The sequence below is a fragment of the Maniola hyperantus genome, chromosome 5 (genome assembly GCF_902806685.2).
Source record: "Maniola hyperantus chromosome 5, iAphHyp1.2, whole genome shotgun sequence".
NCBI lineage: Eukaryota > Metazoa > Arthropoda > Insecta > Lepidoptera > Nymphalidae > Maniola > Maniola hyperantus.
Window position 1 is genome coordinate 8260508 of NC_048540.1, and position 19278 is coordinate 8279785.

The window sequence follows — 19278 nt, forward strand, 5'->3', positions numbered from 1 at the left end:
CTGGGCCAGACTAAATTGGTGTGCTCTTTATTAGTCGACCGTAGAGCGAGACAGACCTAGTTCGTTCCTTTCGCTTTCGCTAGAGAAATGAAAGAGATAAATACTAAGCAAAAATCTAACTAGGGAATCCGATATTTTACGGCTTGTACGGTGTACGACTGTAGGTGTATGTTACTTACATTAGCTGTTATGTTTTTAACTTAAATTAGTACTTAATAACAACAAAAAAAAATTAGCATTTGTGACGATCGAACCTTTGTATTTACGAATGTATTACGGAATTTATGTGAATAGTACCTACTTACGCTATATTATGCCAATTCTTAAAGGGAAGCCGATAGGAATCGTGTTATATTGACTCTTCGCCGCTGGTACCTACTGATTTTTTCTGGTTTATTATGTCTGTCTCTACCTATAACTATATCTATGCAAAAATTAGATTGATCCATTACTGTATTGGTAGCAATATCAATTGGTATAAGTAAAAGAAGGATGAACCAACAAATAAACTTTTAGTTTTAGTTAAACATCTAGGTATTATTTTTTAATAATATATGTATATAAATACCTATAGATAATTTTACCTGAAATTTAAAGTGGCGCTAGCTACAAATTTTTTGATATCATTAGCAAATTGACGACGATAATTTTTGAATAAAGTGCTCTCTTTCACGCTACCGGCTACAGTAATAGTTCATTCTCCACAACAATAATAATAACTCAATCAAAAAGGGATCAATTATATAACGATGCGAATTTTTTTGTTACTGTAGATGTCGAGTTCTGGCGACTATCTACTACTCCATACTAACGGGTAAGATGTGGCTACATCAGATTTTAGTAGTCTTATTCATCGTAGTCATGGAGATTTCTCGAGGACACCATGTAAGTCTGACCTTTTTGTACTGAAAAAATTTAGTATCCCATTGTAATCAAATTTAAGTTCCATTGAAAAGTTAATAAATTTCATAATAGCTATTGATGGCATTGCAACCATTGTGTTTCCTATGCATTTCCTCCAAAAATGGATGTCGTGGAACCAAATTAAAATGTGTAGGTATTGTAAAATACAAGCCTATGTAAACAGCAGGTTTGAAAGCCGCTGACCTAGTTATCCAGACGACATATTGTTAAACGTGTGCTACCTATTATGAGTCGATACAATTATATCTTTTATCTATACAAGAATATAATAATATTATTGTTATGGTTGCAGATTGAAATCGAACAATCACCGGAGGACATACAGGAACAGTTTAAAAATACTAAAGAAAATGTACTGAAAAAAAGTAAGTTAATAAACATTACATTTTTTTATTGAAAATATTACAATAAAACTTGAAGCTAGCCTTATCTAGGTAATTATTATACAAATCATGCCCGCGTGGAAAAATGAAAAATAAATACCTACCTTATTTTATCTTATAATCTTTACGATAATAAACGAGGTCAGGGTTCATTAACGATTATTCAGTAAATTATTTTCAATCGTCAGATTGTTCATTAACTTACATAAGTAATGAAGGCAGATCTCCTATGAAAATTACAATAGATAACTGTCAATAGTCAAAGTTATTTCCAAGTTAAGGATTTATTTGGCGATTGACAGGTCAGCCCTAAGTGAAACTAAAAATAATGACCCCATAATTACGTATAGGTAGGTAACCCTTTACATTCTGAGAGGAGATCCCTGCGCTACTGAGGACCGGCAATGAGTTGAGATGACGATGATACTGATTCTATACCCGTAAACGGTCAAACATGTTTGTTAAATATTACGTGTGCGTGTTTGTCAAATTATTTGATCGTCTGCGGTCGTGTTTGCTGTGTTTATCAAACAAACTACGTGTTTGGCAAATTTGATTGACTGCATGTTTGTCAAACATGCTTGAAGGTGTACGGCTGCGTTTGTCAAAAAAATTACTTGTTTGGCAAATTTGATTGACGGCGTGTTTGACAAACATGTTTGACCGTTTACGGGGCACTTGATAATTTTTTTTTTACTTATAAGGTGCGAATAAGCCGATTTTATATTCGGAATGGGCTGTCTGGAGTACTTGCACAGGTGGACGTAAAACTAGGCGTCGACATTGCTTACGTCGGCTAATATGCGGGGACTCGCTACGAATAGAGGTTGCGAGGTACCTATGATGGTTTTTATTTGTCTTTTGAATACTTTTTGTGAATAAGTACTGTAATTTTTTTTATTAATAGAAATGAAATAAAAAACCGAGATTACAAGACTGTGTAATATTTGGTAAGAGTTGGCTCTTTTTTTGCACGCTCTAGCTATCTTTATCAAGAGTTATCCGCAGGCTGTTGGTTTTCTTGATAAATAGATAATAATTACTATCCTAAAGCTATTGATTACACTAGCGTAGGTAAAAAAATAAGAGTCTGGAACGATAATAATATAATACTTAATTATCGCTTTCCGTAGATTTCTACGAAAATATTTTTTTACCGTTTCTTATTGTACTTATAAGGAAAATAAGTAGGCACTTATATAGAGAAAGTGCGAAGTCGTTCAATTAGCCTGTTGTTTATAAATATCGCAAAACCGTTATACTGAAGCAGTTTACGCCGTGATTGGTGAAATTGAACATGACTCATAATACTGGTACTCGTACGTTCAGATTTTCAGACAGACTCCAGTACCTATTGTTTGCAAATATTTTAGAAATTACGTAAATATTCACTTTGTTTACAGTTGCGATGTGTCTCGCTCTCGTCTCGGAAATCAACGGAAATATACTCGTGAATACGACAGAGCTGTAAAAGAACGGGATCAACACATACTTATGCAAAATGTAAGTTCTAAAAATGATCGCATATTACATCCGCATTGCACTCAGCGCCTCCGCACGAGACAGAACCGCGCGATTTGTCGATCTTAGAATCCTTCGCCCCAATTCATAACGGGGGTGGGCAACGGTCTTGTTAGCTTGCTCTTTTTTCTTGTACCCTTTAGCACCTCAGTTCGAATTGGACCCACGTGCGCGTCTCGTTATTTACAATAATTGCGATGTGTCTCGTTACTGAAAGCTGCGGAAATATACTCGTGAATATGACAGAACGGGATCGAGATCAATACATACTTATGCTAAACGTACCTACTTAATGTTGTAAAATTACTGTGGTATCACGGTCGTCCACACCGCCAAAAGAGCCACAGAACCACACGATAAGGCCCAATTTAGAGCGAGGGCGGGCCTTCTTAGCTTGCTCATTTTTCTCGTGCCCGTTTAGCACCCCACTCTCGATTAGCAGTTAGGACCGTCTTGCGCGTCTTGTTCCTATTTCTTAGAATCTGTAAATATTTGTTTACTTACCAGACATAATATTACTGTGCCATTCGCTTTCATCTGTGATGCAGAATTAATGGAAATGTCATCAGCACACTTTGAACACGAGGGATGCCCCAATAATGTCAGCAACCTCATTTGGCTTATGCCATGGATAACTACTTCTGTTATCTATGCTTAGGCCATTCGGTTTTCCGTATTGTATTTTAACAGTACCTATCGTTCGGCCCGAGCTGCACGGGCTTGCCTTTTAGTGTGGGATCAGCATTGTCTCACTCCCATTTCAAAAATATAAACAGGAAAATATAGGATTGAAAGGACTAAATTAAGTATTGTACTCCATTCCATTTCCGACGAATTCAGTGTTGTTTTCTCTTTTATTACTAACACCACCGGTAAAAAGTCTTCAATTTCCATAAGCCCTTGCCCTAAATAATCTTTAACTTTCGCAATTACACGTTCCAATAAAGGTTGAACATTAAAAATTATAAGTTGTCTCAGGTTATGGAGAAACTATATTATACTTACCTAATAATTTATATAGATAATATAATATCAATTACGTTTCCATTTTACCATTGAAATTTAAAGATAATTAAGTTACTAAATGTTGTTATCTTTAACATATTATAAAATATGGATTTTTATTTTTTCAGACTAAGTTTCCATTTTTGGCCGTCAAAAACACTTATTATTATAAGACCCTATAAAGCAATGATGAGATCTAGGCTGGAGTCAGGAGTGCGCTTGCCTAGAAGATCCTTATTCACTTGCTTTGAAAGCGATTAAATGTCTATATTCAATGGCATTTTCATTTCTTATAGCTGAATTTGCGACAGCTGGATGAAATCGACATGCAAAAAAAGTTTCGAGGTTTCTCTTCTTGGACTTCATGGACTCCTTGTTCACGAAAATGTACTACTATGAGGCGAAGGTATAATATTATATTCTGTTAAGAATTGTTATTATAGTTTGTTTGCATGTTTAAGTATGCCTTTATTAATTATTCTGAAAAGGGCAAAACTAACTGATATTATTTCATCATGACCACTGAAATTTAATGCATGTAGCTTATCTTTATACTACAAGCTTTTGCCCGCGGTACATAATATTATATAGTTTATAGCTCAAGATACTTCTGGATAAAGTTGCTTTCTAACAGTAAAAGAATTATTAAAATCGGTTCAGTAGTTCCAGAGTTTATCGATTAGCTACTAACAAATAATAAAACTTTTCCTTTTTATAATATTTGATTATAGTATACCTACCTATAACGTAAATCCCCGTAAGCATTTTTAGAAATTCTACCCGAGGAAAGCCAGGGTAGGCTAGCTAGTTCTGTTATAAAATTACTCCTAGTTTATCTATGAATTTCATTATTACAACACATGTTGCAATTAGAGATGGCTCACTGGTGCAAAAAATTAAAGTAGGTAGGTAGGTATACCTATAAAGATTACAGCAATTTATTCTTATGAACCCAGTTCACAACAAAAAAGAAACTCTTCGGAGAAGGTTGTTTTGTAATAAAAAAAGAAGTATAAATTATAACTTACAAGTACGCTTAGCTACCTACTTAAGCTTTTCACCCTCAGAACGATCTCTGAAGTTACTGTACCCTGTATCTAGTCCGCGACAGGTTGAGATAACAATCGGGTAATGAGGCGGAGGGCCCTGCTCACCCACACGTCACCCACGTTCGCCCACACCGGGTTAGCACGGGGGCTGTGCGGGTGAGCGTGGCGTTGCCTCCCCGATTGCTATCTCGACCTGTCTGACCTGAAGGGGCGTAGTTTTGAAATTTCATCAATTTTGCCGCAGATATTGCCAGAAAACGTCTATATGCGGGCGGAAGGTAATAAGACAGTCCGCCTATTGCTACTTGGAAGGTAGCTACTGTTATGTGTGGATACGAAGCAAAATGCAGCGGCGAAAGGACCCAGGTGAAATTGCACATAGGTACTTAGCTAACTTTTACATATTAACCATTAACTATCAGGAATTAAGTTTAACGTTCATCTGATACCATAACTCCTTAGCAAACTTCCGGCTACTATAGCAGAAACAAGCAGAGACCAGAATAGTGGTGGATCGTGAATTGTATGTATAAATACTTAGTCCGGACTTATAGCGTATAGCTTCTATACGTCGACTGCTCAAATGTGCTTATTTTCAGACGTGCAACACGGGCGGGTCGGTATCAATTGGAAAAATTGAATATAAATAATAATATGTAGATAATTATTTATGTTTAGGAAAAAGGCCGCTCAGCTAAGCCGAGTCGGGTGGTAAAAATCAACTGCCTATGCTGGTCGGGTTTGCCGAACGATCAACATTGCTTCAGTAGCGCCGCAGAATATAATTTTTATTTTTTTTATTTTTTAAAAAGAATATTAGCCATGTTAAATGCCTAATATTCCCCTTTCCTCTCCAACTAAGCGTCAAGCTTGTGCTAGGAGTAGGTACGACAATAGTGCAACGGGCAGGGTTTGTACCGTCGACCTTTCGGTTTTCAGTCCACTACTTTACCCGTTGAGCTATTGAGGCTCTAAATTGTAATAAATTGTAATAGTAGCGCTAATAATATGGTGCTGTCCGCAGGATGTAACATCCCGAACGACGCCGAATTATGCCGACCCAATTCGAACGTGCTGATTCAGCAAAGGTATGCCGATCGGTGTGCTGGATGGCTCTGGCAATCAGCTTCAGCTGAATGTAGCAAGGGCATAGTTTTGGCAAATTTTGCGATAGTTCGGTGTTCAGCAAATCAACTGGCCACACCATTCGGGATACCATAATAGCTTTACAAATTCTGCCAAATTGAATGTACCAACTATACCAACCCGCCTAAGTGTGGAGCACGCCCACAAAAACCTGTCATTTAGAAAGTTCCAATACTTCATTATCGAGTCAATTTTGTTTGTCAACACTTTCCTTAATTGATTCGTCTTGTCCATTCATATTAATTTATTCACGTAGGTACTTTATGGATTTCCGAAACCGCTTCTGAATTAACATGGATCTCACAACTCAACAGAGTTATAAATAATTAACTCTAGCATTTTCTATTTTTTTTGACATTAGATATATATTTAAAAGGATCGTCTAGTCGTAAATTTTCGTATAAAAAGCGATAACGTTATTCTCCCCGTAAATGTAGTCATTAAGTTCATGCTATCTGATGCCCCCGACTTTGTCCGGTGGATTTAGGTTGTTAAAAATCTCGTGGGAACTCTTTGATTTTTCGTGATAAAAATTAGTCTATGCCACTCTCAACTATATCTACCTAGCTACCTACCCATGCAAAAAATCTTGTAAATCCATTGCTCCGTAGCGACGTGATTGAAGGACAAACCAATATATCAACAAGCAAACACACTTTCCATTTATATTTATGTAGAATACGGAAAGTGAGGTAGTGATTTGTGCACAGAAATCCTAATAAGTACTAGTATAGGTATGTGGATACGAGTATCGACGCCTAGGTATATGAAACGACACTGAACCAAAGTAGGTAGGTACCTATTATAGTACGCGACAGGTCGAGATCGCAATCGGGGAGGGAACGCTGAGACACACCCGCGCTAACCCGGTGCGGGCGAGTGCGGGTGACGTGCGGGTGTACGGGACGTGCCCCCGCCTCATACTCCGATTGCCATCTCGATCTGTAGCCTACCTTAACTAATTTTTTCAATAGAGGATTAACGAATAAAAGTATTAGTGATAATAGGCATCCGCCCTCTACATAATATTTTCTCCGATGCAAGACGGGAAAGTAATGACCTAATTTAGTCCCACCGAAACCTGGTAAACCGTCTCGTTGCCAACTTTTCTCGATATTGCTTGCTCACACTAAATGGCTGACGTTTTTACGGAGGCTTGGAAGGACATTGATGGCCAATATAAGTAACTACCATTAAAATCGATTTTCCTTTCTGTTGCATAACTAACTTCTATGAGTACATAGTAGGTACATCAATATAATATATAATATGTATAGTCCGCGACAATTCGAGATGGCAATCGGGGTATGAGGCGGAGGGACGCTCCGCACACCCACAGGGTGTGCGGACCGCGATCGCCCGCACCGGGATAGCGCGGAGGCTGTGCGGGTGTGAGTGTGTGCTTTCTACTTATTATGGTACATGAGATACAGCCTGCTGACAGACAGACAGATAGGACGGACAGCGGAAGCTTAGTAATAGGGATTAGGGTCGCGTTGGCACCCTTCGGGTACGGAACCTTAGGAATTAAAAGGTGCATTGCAGCAATGCATAAATACCGCGCTTTTACTGGGAGGTATATTATTTTGTTTAATTTTTCAGTATCATATTATTTTCAATGAAATTTTATCGCCATTATATTTTGTAAAATATTGTGCATCACTCCGGATTTTAATACCAGGCAGTGTTCTGATTTCACAAAAACGTGCCGAGAGAATTGTGTAATTTGGCAACTGGACTCAAACTCAAACGAACTAAATCGATATTTTTGATTTGGTATGTTATGATTCTCAAGTTATTTTCCTCTATCTTATTAGATTTTTTTGTTTATTAGGTAGAGGAATTCAAAATGAAATTTTATCGTAGTAAAAGAATTTTTAATTATCTGAGCCAAAATCTGGCTCCGATAAACCGTTCTTATAATAAAGTTGAATTAATTTATAAGGTCTAATATTATCAATTATTTCCAATAAAAATGAGATATCTATGGATAGTATTATGTACCTCAAGAATCATCTTGTAGCTGGAGGCGTGATATTTTAATTACTTAAAAACGCACATAACTCCGAAAAGTTAGAGGTGCGTGCCCGGGATCGAACCCCCGACCTCCGATTGGAAGGCGGACGTCCTAACCACTACTTTAAGCAATTAAAAAAACTTTGTAGCAATTAAACCTCAGGATATGTACAATGTTATTGCCCTTTACAGAACACAACGTTGTGGAATCAATAACGCAGCCAGTGCCCGCAATTCACCCAGAGGACTCCAGAGCATTTTCTACCAGGATGCCTCCATGCGGTAGGATTGGAAGATATCGCGGTTCACCGAACGCTCGGCTGCGAGCCAAAATGCGAGATATGGTCCGCATTATAGGGGGCAGACCGGCTCCACCTGGCAAATGGATCTGGCAAATTGCTGTCCTGAATCGATATAAGGTATTATAAGCACTAAATATACGGTCTTCATTTTTTTAAGGTTCCGTACCTCAATAGGAAAAAAAGGAACCCGGAAAATGTACATTTTCCGAGCATTCGTATACTGTTAAGAATTTTTTGCCTTAAAAATTATCGACCCTGGTCTGTTTAAGGAATATAAGTAGGTAATATAGTCACAGGTAGTGTTTAAAGTTTTTATTCGCGATGATGAGGTAATTATTATTTACGTAACGCGATAAAACAAATCTTAAATCGATCTTATAAGACTAAGTTATCGATGCCAGCTAAAATGGTTAGATATCAGTTGTTTTGCGCACGAGAAATTGCTTGTTAGTGACGTGGGTTCAAACATAACACTCCACCAACAATAAGTAGATTTAAGTTTACGAAAGACGAGATCGTATTCAAATTTCCACTCTAACTAATAAACAACAAAGTGCTACTTAAAATTTATGTAATTTATTTGCTCTGTTAACAGAATCAGAACAGAATCACAAACAATGCTAGTTCCTCTTACTGTCCAATCCAGACAAAACAATTTAATGGGTAACAACATTTAATAGACGTTGCTTTTCCAGTAGAACAATTTTATTAACCATTCCGTACAGCTCACTAATAAAGAAGATTAATGTCAATGTTGCCAGGCATATAATATTACTTGGTGGCAAATTTTCTTTTCATTTTTATCAAGGAACCCGACCGTTCCAAGCCAATTTACGGTCCACTGGACAATTTTAGCTGTTTGCGAAACAAGAAGACAAACGTTTCATTATTTTAAACTTTTACTGTATTAGTACAAATGAAAACGATACTTTACTTTTTATGGCCAAAGACAGGCTTAAAATTTTTGCAGTGCACACCATTTCGCCAGAGAGCCTTATTTATAAAAATAATAAAATATACAAGTTATTAAGTACATTATTAGTAAGAATTTTGATGTCGTCTGTCTAGCTAGTGGGGGTCTTCCAACGCTGCACTTTCTTATCTAGTGCGAGTTCGCCGTTTTAGGACCTTGGAATCCCAACGTTAATCCATTTTTCGAACTAAACTTATGCTTAACTGATGCTTGCTGTTATTAGGAGGCGTTTTGTGGCGGCACACTCATTTCTCTCCGCTGGGTGGTGACAGCCGCACACTGCGTGAGGAAGCGTCTCTATGTGCGGCTGGGGGAACACGATTTGCTGGTGCGGGGCCACGGCGAGGTCGAGATGAGGGTCACTGAGGCCGTTATACATCCGCACTACGACCCCGACACTGTCATCAACGATGTTGCTTTGTTACGGTGAGCATAACTTATCTCATAATCAGAAAAGTTTAGAAAGTGCCTGTATTGTGCGGCTGGTGGAGCATGCTCGCTCGTGCATGGCTACGCGCTACGGAAACATCGAGATGCAGGTCACCAAGACCCTCGTACATCCGCAATATATTTCTGACAGTGCAGTTAGGCTAATTCTGTTATACACAATTCTCTAAATTAAACTAAATTGATAGATAGCTAGTGAGGATCGTTTCCGCAGGGACTACTCTCTAACAAGATTGTGTACAAGCGAATTAGCCACATGTCGTCAATGTTGTAAGTCTGATATATTTGTACGGAATTTGCATGCAGTGTTTACTTTTAAAAGATTTAACATAGTTGTGCATGATAGAAAAACCTATGTAAATATTATAGTTAGTAAGTTTTATGTTAAAATAGCTAGTAAACCATTCAATAAAAAAAAAAAAAAAAATGTTACCGCGTTTTTAAGCTCGGTATTAAGCCACAAGTCAACCGATCTATGGCTTATGGACATCTACGAGTAGGTATGTGGAATAAGAATGTAGTTCAAGGGATGCATTATTTAGGACTCTAAAGGCAAAAATTATATATTTTTGCGAAATGTGCTAGAACTGTGGTATGTTTAAATTGGACGTATAATTATTATAGGTAGCAGTGGCGAGGGGTGAAAATCTAAAAAAGGGAAGCCGGAGCAACAAAACAAAATGTTCTTACCTAAAAAAATATCAGCTCCACACCACCGTCACCGATTCACCATTTATTTTGTAAAAGCACTGGTATTTTCAAAATCTTTGTGACTTTGAAAAAAGCCTTTTTATGTTGCTGTGAGACACATCTGTGCTTGCTTGCTTTATTAAATAGGTACACACTTAACCCAAACCAAATCAAAAACTAAGTATACCTAACCATTTTAGTCTTTAAATTAAAAGATAATAATCAAAGAGATTCAAACACAATCGCTAACACACAAAAACAAATGTAATAAATAGAAAACAAGGCCAGAACAGTCATTTGTATTCGAAAGGAATATGCCTGTTCTTTTTTACGAAATGAGCTAAAATCTAAACATCTACTTAATTATGTGAATTTAATGCCATTTCTTATGTTGAATTACCAAACTGAAACTAAATCAATATTAACTTACACTTATTAGAATTATTAGTCACTAACCCCAATTTATTATACTTAAGTATATCAAAATAACATAATCACAAACTTTAAAATCAAGCGCGCATGATGCTTCACCTTCACGTAAACAAAATATGTATCAAAGCGCCCTACAAAATACAAAATAGTAGTATGTACCTGTTGAAACAGTACTGTGAATACAATTTTTAATTTGGAGGTGTAATACAGTAACCCGGCATGCAGCGGCTTATTCATGTCTAATTTGTCTGACCTGTCAGAGCTACAAATTCGTATTTGCTACCGGGCCAAATTAAATTGGTGGTTCTCGTCCGTAAAGCAAGACAGACGTTGTTCGCTTCCTAGGGAAATGAAAGAGATGTAATGCTAAGAAAGCGCTAAGGCATAACCCGATGTTTACCGGGTTGTTTGCGAGTTTACTATACTATTATATTAGCTTGTTTATAACTATGACTTGATGCATAGCATAGATTTTATTTGATGTTATTATAAATTTTTAGGCAAATAAATTTCGTACACAGTACGTTGCATGCATTTGGGCTTTGGCCTACATTTATGTCACTAAGTACTAGTAGTACCTAAGTACTTACGCTATATGCCAATTCTGAAAGGGAAGCCGATGGGAATCGTGTTATATGGACATTTCGCCACTGATAGGTAGGTAACTATGTGTCTTTAACATTTTTATCAAAATTCTGGATGTTTAAAATAATTATTTTGCGCGTCACATCGTTTATCATTAGCACCAGTCATTAGGTAAATGTGATGGTTGATAAGCGAAAATATTTTTATAAATTCGTTTAATTAAAACGAGCCTAGAATAATGTATTGCCTTGCAGTGTTTTCAGGTTTTTCTCCTTTAAAAGCCCTTTTATGTTTTGTCATACAAATATATTAAGTAGGTAAGTATATTTTAATTGAAATAAAATATTTTAACTTGGCAAGGTAGACACAGCTTAGCAGGCTCCGTAAAAATCTAATCATGCTCCATTTTACTATGTTGACTTAGCACAAAATGCGCTAAACCCTACTAGACCCATGTAAGACTTGATCGAAGGAGATAAATGCCTGACACTTGATCAGCACTTTCCAAGCATCGTAAATTATTCTGCTCAATATAACAGTTTACGCTTGCGTAAAACTAGAAAGGATAGTACCTAGATTTAGTGCTAGTTTAAAGATTGTGTCATACTATGACTTTCTCATCAACTTTATTTAAATCGATTCTGGTTAAATCATCATCATCGTCGTGATCAACCCATAACCAGTTCACTACAAAGAACGGGTCTCCTCTCAGTATGAGAAGGGTTTAGCCATAGTCCACCACGCTGGCCAAGTGCGAATTGGCCAATTTCGCACACCGTTGAGAATATTATGGAGAACTCTCAGGCATGCAGGTTTCACAATGTTTTCTTTCACCGTGATGTTTAATTTCTTAAAACGCACATAGCTCCGAAAAGTTAAGGGTCCGTGCCCGGGATCGAACCCGCGAACTTCCGAATAGGAGGCGTACGTCGTAACCACTAGACTATCACGGCTCCTTTTGGTTAAATACTGGAAGGAAAAACGGGGAAATCGGATTTTTTTACTTACTTTTATTGTTTTAGATTGCCCGGGCCAGCAAGACCGGAGCTAGGTCACGGCATAGCTTGCCTGCCCAAGCCACATCAGATATTGCCTGCACATTCCAGTTGCGTTATTCTTGGGTGGGGTAAGAAACGCCCCACTGACGTACACGGTACAAGAATCCTTCATGAAGCTCAGGTAACGTAATTTTTATAATTTACAACTATACTATACCTACTAGATGAGCTAGGTAAAAATGAAGTGTAATTTTATATAATACTAGCTGATACCCGCGACTTCGTCCGCGTGGAATTAGGTTTCTTAAAAATCCCGTGGGAATTCTTTGATTTTCCGGGATAAAAAGTAGCCTATGTCACTCTCCAGGTCTTTATATGTATATACCCATGCAAAAAATCACGTCAATCCGTTGCACCGTTGCGACGTGATTGAAGGACAAACCAACAAACCAACAAACAAACACACTTTCGCATTTATAATAAGGATACTGAGGTACTGATACTCTTGTATATTAGAACTACACTAGATGATGCCCGCAAGTTCGTCTGCGTGGATTTAGGTTTTTAAAAATCCCGTGGGAACTCTTTAATTCTCCGGGATGAAATGTAGCCTATGTTCTTCCTCAGGAATCGGGATGCAAGCTAACTCGGTACCAAATTTCATCAAAATCAGTTAAACAGTTAAACTAGCAGACAGACAGACACACTTTCGCATTTACAATATTAAGTACTTGCTGATGCCCGCGACTTCGTCCGCGGACAATGTGCGAAAGATCCCGTGGGAACTCTTTGATTTTCCGGGATAAAAAGCCTATGTCACTCTCTAGGTCTTTATCTATACCAATGCAAGAAATCACATCAATCCGTTGCACCGTTGCGACGTGATTGAAGGACAAACCAACAAACCAATAAACCAACAAACAAACACACTTTCGCATTTATAATAAGAGTACTGATGAATTAGTATGGATATCCGCACCTCTAGACCTTAAAACTGTTTCGACAAATTTGAACAAGGGTTACGAATTTGTCTTCTGGAGTCTGGATCTGGAGTACGTCGTACGTACAAGTCGCTCAGCGGGCTATGGAGCGGGCTATGTTGGGTATCTCTCTCAGGGACAAAATCCGTAACGAGGAAATCCGTAGAAGAACCAGAGTGACCGACATAGCCCAACGAATTAGCCAGCTGAATTGGCAGTGGGCAGGCCACGTCTGCCGCAGAACCCATGGCCGATGGGGCAGACGTATTCTGGAGTGGAGACCGCGTATCAGCAAGCGCAGTGTGGGACGACCTCCAACCCGCTGGACTGACGACCTTAAGAAGATAGCGGGAAGTAGGTGTATGAGGAAGGCGGAAGATCGTGTGTGGTTGCGTGCTCTTGGGAAGACGCAAACAGGCTGATTGATTGATTGATTGATCTGGAGTACGGATAAATTGCTTTGATTTGGAGTTTTATTGGTATCAGGTATCAACAATACAGCAGGGCGTGTGTCGTCGCTCGTACTGGCAGTACGCCATAACGGACGACATGGTGTGTGCGGGCCGCGGACACAGGGACTCCTGCGCCGGCGACTCCGGCGGGCCCCTTCTGTGCAGAGATCGGAATATGCGCTATGTTTTACAGGTACCATCATACCTGTACAGTTCGCGACAGGTCGAGATGGCAATCGGAGTATGAGGCGGGGAACACCCTGCACACCCGCACAGCGCCATTGCGCCCAGCACGCTTGCCCGCATCGGGTTAGCGCGGGGGCTGTGCGGGTGTGCGGGTCGTCCCCACCCCCATTTCCATCTCGACCTGTCGCATATTGTAGAAAGATGTTCGCCCTAGTTGTGACAACGCATATCAATCGATTGCAATTGTTAGGCATTGACTCAAGTCGGTAACGGGATGGGCGACCGAATTTGGAAATCCGAATAGAACCTCAATAGCTCAACGGGTAAAGGAGTCGACTGAAAACCAAAAGTTCGACGGTTCAAACCCCGCCCGTTGCACTATTGTCGTACCTACTCCCAGCACAAGCTTGATGCTTAATTGGAGAGGAAAGGGGAATATTAGTCATTTAACATGGCTAATATTCTTTAAAAAAAATGTCCTACAACTTGCAAACTTAACGCAGTAGGTATCTACACTCTACATACATACCTCACATATTTAAATTTTCATGACATTATATTTTTAATTTTCATGACAAGCATGGTATTCAGTACGCGTTACGGTTGAATATCAATTTATGTTAAGAGGAGTCTCTCTTGAGTATTCTCGAGCCCGTCACATGCAAACGACGTTGGATTCTTATTTTCATATTACTTATTATTAACCAATCCTTTTAATCCTAATGAAATTTTGTAGCAGCGCTTTTATTTGAGTTTCAAACTCGGTTTGATATTTTTATGATTTGAGTTTAGATAAAGGTATTAAAATACTATTAAATTATGTTTTAATAATGCGTAGTTGCACCAGTTTCATAAACTATCTAGGTATTTTCATAATTCTATTTATGTTAATAAACAAACAAAAACAACACAAAACCGTTGGTAGAGTCACGTTGACATTCTCGTATCCAAGTGGTAGGGCACAACTTGTCCTACTTATCTACGTGAAATAAATATTTCAATTCATTTCAATTTTCAGGGGATTACAAGTTTCGGAGACGGCTGCGGCAAGCGCGGTAAATATGGGATTTACACTAGAACTGCGGGCTACGTGAACTGGATCCGTGATGTGATGAACTACAAATACTTCGATGATTGATACGAAACGGTCACAATATGAAGGAAATAGAAAGCGATAGGTATAGAATTTCGATCTACACAGAGATTATTTCGATATTTTATTTTGTTTCCTATAAGAAATATTGTAGTGTAATTTGTACTTTACAAATGTGAAAATTCTTTGGTAAACTTTAGTGAGAGGACAACTTCATGAATTTAATCTAAAACTTATTTAAGTATTTATGCTGAATTGAAAACATTTATTTACACTAATGTTGGTGGTTTTATCTCTATTACTCAGATTACTAATTATTATTTTGACATTATATTTACGCTCATCATGCTTGTTATTAGGTAAAGAGCTATGTATGTAAATTACCAACCTAAGTTCAACATGACCTTTTAACTAATTTATTTGCATAGTGTGACCTAAGCGACGTACATGGTTGGCCTGTTTTGGTAAATTGGACAAATATTTCTCTTTAAAGCCAAAATTCACAACAAATACCTTGTGTTTGCGTAGCGTCGTCGTCGGGTATTATTTCTTGATGTTGGTAAACAATGGACTACTTTGGGTAGTAGATACTACCTAGTAGTAGTACGGTAAGATTTGTTACGATCTTCCTTCCCGTGTTAGGCTTTGAAATAACGGTTACACACGTATTTTCCGCAATGAGTGGCAAAAAACCAAGCACGGAATCAGGATTGTACCTAGGTATATTATAATAGTATATTGTACAGTGCGTGATAAATAAGTAGTGACATAACCAATCAAAACAGGTAAATTATTACATTAAATTATTTATTATAGGCTGAGCGAAGTGAGGTCTCCAAGTACGCATATAGGGTAAATTTGCATTTGTCCTGTCTCTTCGTCTATGAATTGAATTAAGCAGATGGCTTCGATGGGTGGGTTCGAAACTAGCCGGGCTAAATACGTGAGTAAAACTAGTTTCGCCTACATGTATAAAGCAGATGGCTGCTTAAATAATTTTATTTTAATTTAGTCCTGAAATAGTGCAGTTTATTGCTAATTATTATTTCAAATTTACAAGAAATATCTATGTTAAATCTATGTATAGCCTAAAGCCAAACCAATTAATATTAGTCAATTAAACAAATATTTTTCATTGCATTCATTTACCATTCCAGAAAAGTAAAAAAATTGGCACTAGAGGTGCCTATATAGGCCTACATAAAAAAATCTTCTCGAGTCGACGCGCGACGGTCACCTCAAATACGGGCAGCCGCGATAAAAGCTACAACCGCGATAGCTCGGTCGGTAGCCTCGTGTAGCTCCTCGTTCGTCATGTGTGTAAAAAATTAAAAAAAAAAAATATTCAAGCCGTGTTTAACGTTGTACTACGTGTACAGAGCATTTTTCAAGCAAATGCAAAAAAAAATAGGTAGGTAAAGGTATGGCTTCGTAGCAAATAAGTAAGTAAATAGAAGATAGCCAGATCTTTTACAATTTCTTATTTAATTTTGTAGCTAGTAAACATCTTAGCTTTGCGTCTTATATCTAATGCTGTTGTATCTAATTACCCACCTTTGTGAAAAGTAAAATGAAATAAGAATTATAGTGGATTTAATTTTGCTTACCTATTGCTTTGTTCACTTTTTTATTTCATAACTAGATATTTGCAGTTGCCTGCGACTAGATTTTCTTTTTTCGCACGAAATAACTGTTTTCACTTGTCTTGATGACTCTTTTCAAGTTGCCCTACCTTACTGTGAAAATGCCATCATTCGTAGACGTATTCTCACATGTCTAAATTGACTTCAAAAAGGAAGATTCAGGTGGTTGTCACGTTATATACCTACCCATTTTTTCTTTAGCTGGGTATAATTCCGTCAATTAAGCATTGGACTAAGTATTGGTCATCATAAGGTAACTTCTAACAAGGTAGGTATAGTTCGCGACGGGTCGAGATGGCAATCGGGGAGGGAATGCCCCGCACACCTGCACAGCCCCCGCGCTAATCCGGTGAGGGCGAGTACGGGTGACGGGAGACGGGACGTGGGGTGCCATCTCAACCTGTTGCGTACTATAAGTACCTAGGTAGGTACTATCGTGTTTAAACAACATACTTGGCCGAGTTTGTTGAAAACGATTAAAAAAAATTCGCGCCTGTTCATTTTTATTACAGCATAAATCTACGAAGACCCTTTGTTTAACAAAAATACAAATACCTATTAATTACAAAGGCACGAAAAACAGAGTTGTATGTTAATCATGCAATAAAATTATTTTTTAATTTGCTGGAATAAATAATTAACATCAGCAAAACCGTGTCAGAAAAGTTTTCTAAGGTTCAATCCCATCTAACAACAACTCACGAGTGGGTAAGTAGTTCGTGTGCTTCTTGCTTCTGAATGAAACCAACCACTGCTCTGGAATGAAATACCTATAAGTAGTGCAGTCAAGTGTTCTCTAAGTTTCAAAGTAGGGACTCACTCAAGTAGTCACGGACCACCGGACTTGGCGTTGCCTGTTTGCGACTACAACGTGTTATTTCGGAAGTGTCATTTTTAACTGACTTCCAAAAAGGAGGTGGTTCTCAATTCGGCCCGTTTTTTTATGTATGTAAGTACATCGATTTTTTCGAGGTTTCTGGACCGATTTGCAAATTATATTTTTTTATTTACAATGTTCGTTAATTTTATCTATAGTAAGACTTACATTCAATTCATAATATTGTTTTTTAATCTAAATCTATCGAGGAGCTACCCGTGCACCCACCGGCATCTCCTACCAGTGCGTGGGTGGAAAGGTAATTCGTATTTCCTCGTACACCTACTGCATTAGGGTAGGAATTTAACATACTAGACGGTTAATCCCACAGAACACACCATGATAGAAACTAATGTACACTGTACAGCCATTGTAAATCCTTTTTTTTTTTTTTAATAATTCGGCGGCGGCCGGAGCGGCGGCTACTAAGGCAGAAAGGGCCAAGAGGCGCAAATATGAGAATATAGAAAATAGTTTCATATTTGTGCCTTTTGGGGTGGAGATCGTGGGTTCGTGGGGCGAGGATGCTAGATCCTTTTTTAAGGACCTTTCATCCCGTCTCGCGGAATCCACGGGGGACCGGAGGGCTGGCAGTTACCTCGGTCAGCATATTAGTCTGGCCATTCAACGAGGTAACGCTGCCAGCGTTCTGGGCACCCTGCCTCGTTGCGGTGGTTAAGATGATATTTTCGATCTGTAATTTTTATGTTACATATAGAATAAGTTTAATAATTTAGTTTTTGTAATAACTAATAACACTTTGTAAATTGTAGTCTGTGCAAACAGGCGACGTATACCTACTTTGTCACTCAACAACATGCACGCGAATCGCTTACAAACCGCTCATGCAAACACGCACTCCCTCTGCTTCTTTCATGCATGTATATTGTATACTACGCGACCGGTCCTGATGGCAATCTGAGAGGAAACATTCCGCAAATCCGCACAGCCCCCGCGCTTACCCGGTGCGGGCGCTGTACGGGTGTGGGGTGCGTTCCCCCGACTCATACTCCGATTGTGATCTCGACCTGTTGCGGACTATAGGCCGCATGGTTTATGCACAAGCACGCGTAAGTGTGATCCACACATAAAAGGTTGTAACGGCGGTTACGCACTCATCCTATCCGAGTCCGTGAAAATACGGGCCTTTTTGTTTTGTATGGGAGCTTATGACATAATAAATTATGTCGTAGATAATCGCTGGTATTCTCACGGATGACGGATAGAACTCGGATGACGGAAGTACAGTGCGTAATCACCGTAAAGGTTATAAATATTTACTTAATTAAAATATTTTTTATTTAAGAACGTAATTTGTTGTGAGGAAAGATAATACCTACAGACGTTTATTAGAATAAATTAAGCCTCTCTAAATAATGGATTTTTTTAATTTTTGAATAATAAATCCAGCTATTACCTAATAGACATCAAATAAAAAAGTTTTTGGAATTGATATAATGCTGATTTGAAAAACTGTTGGCGCTTTAGTGCTTTAACTTTGTTCTATGGAATGGTGGTAGGTAAATTATAGGGACGTCGACCAACAAGAAGAGTTAAGGTAGTAAGTATAGTACAC

General features: G+C 38.3%; 1 protein-coding gene across 2 annotated transcripts in view; it reads left to right on the forward strand.

Annotated features, from left to right (window-relative positions):
• The window catches only part of LOC117982249 (vitamin K-dependent protein C), a 34199-nt gene extending 17174 nt beyond the window's left edge, over positions 1 to 17025 (forward strand). The window contains exons 3-14 of one of the 2 annotated variants that reach the window (XR_011236791.1): positions 774 to 885; positions 1217 to 1289; positions 2012 to 2141; positions 2711 to 2810; positions 4130 to 4239; positions 5127 to 5248; positions 8237 to 8463; positions 9543 to 9745; positions 12496 to 12652; positions 13938 to 14096; positions 15108 to 16125; positions 16340 to 17025. Coding sequence is in view for 1 of the 2 variants with exons in the window: in XM_034968569.2 (XP_034824460.2) it covers positions 820 to 885; positions 1217 to 1289; positions 2012 to 2141; positions 2711 to 2810; positions 4130 to 4239; positions 5127 to 5248; positions 8237 to 8463; positions 9543 to 9745; positions 12496 to 12652; positions 13938 to 14096; positions 15108 to 15227 (1467 nt within the window). In the remaining variant the exon portion in view is untranslated. Of the gene's footprint in view, positions 1 to 773; positions 886 to 1216; positions 1290 to 2011; positions 2142 to 2710; positions 2811 to 4129; positions 4240 to 5126; positions 5249 to 8236; positions 8464 to 9542; positions 9746 to 12495; positions 12653 to 13937; positions 14097 to 15107 lie in introns of both variants that reach the window. The other variant, XM_034968569.2, reaches the window with a different exon arrangement.
• The last annotated feature ends 2253 nt before the right edge of the window (positions 17026 to 19278 follow it).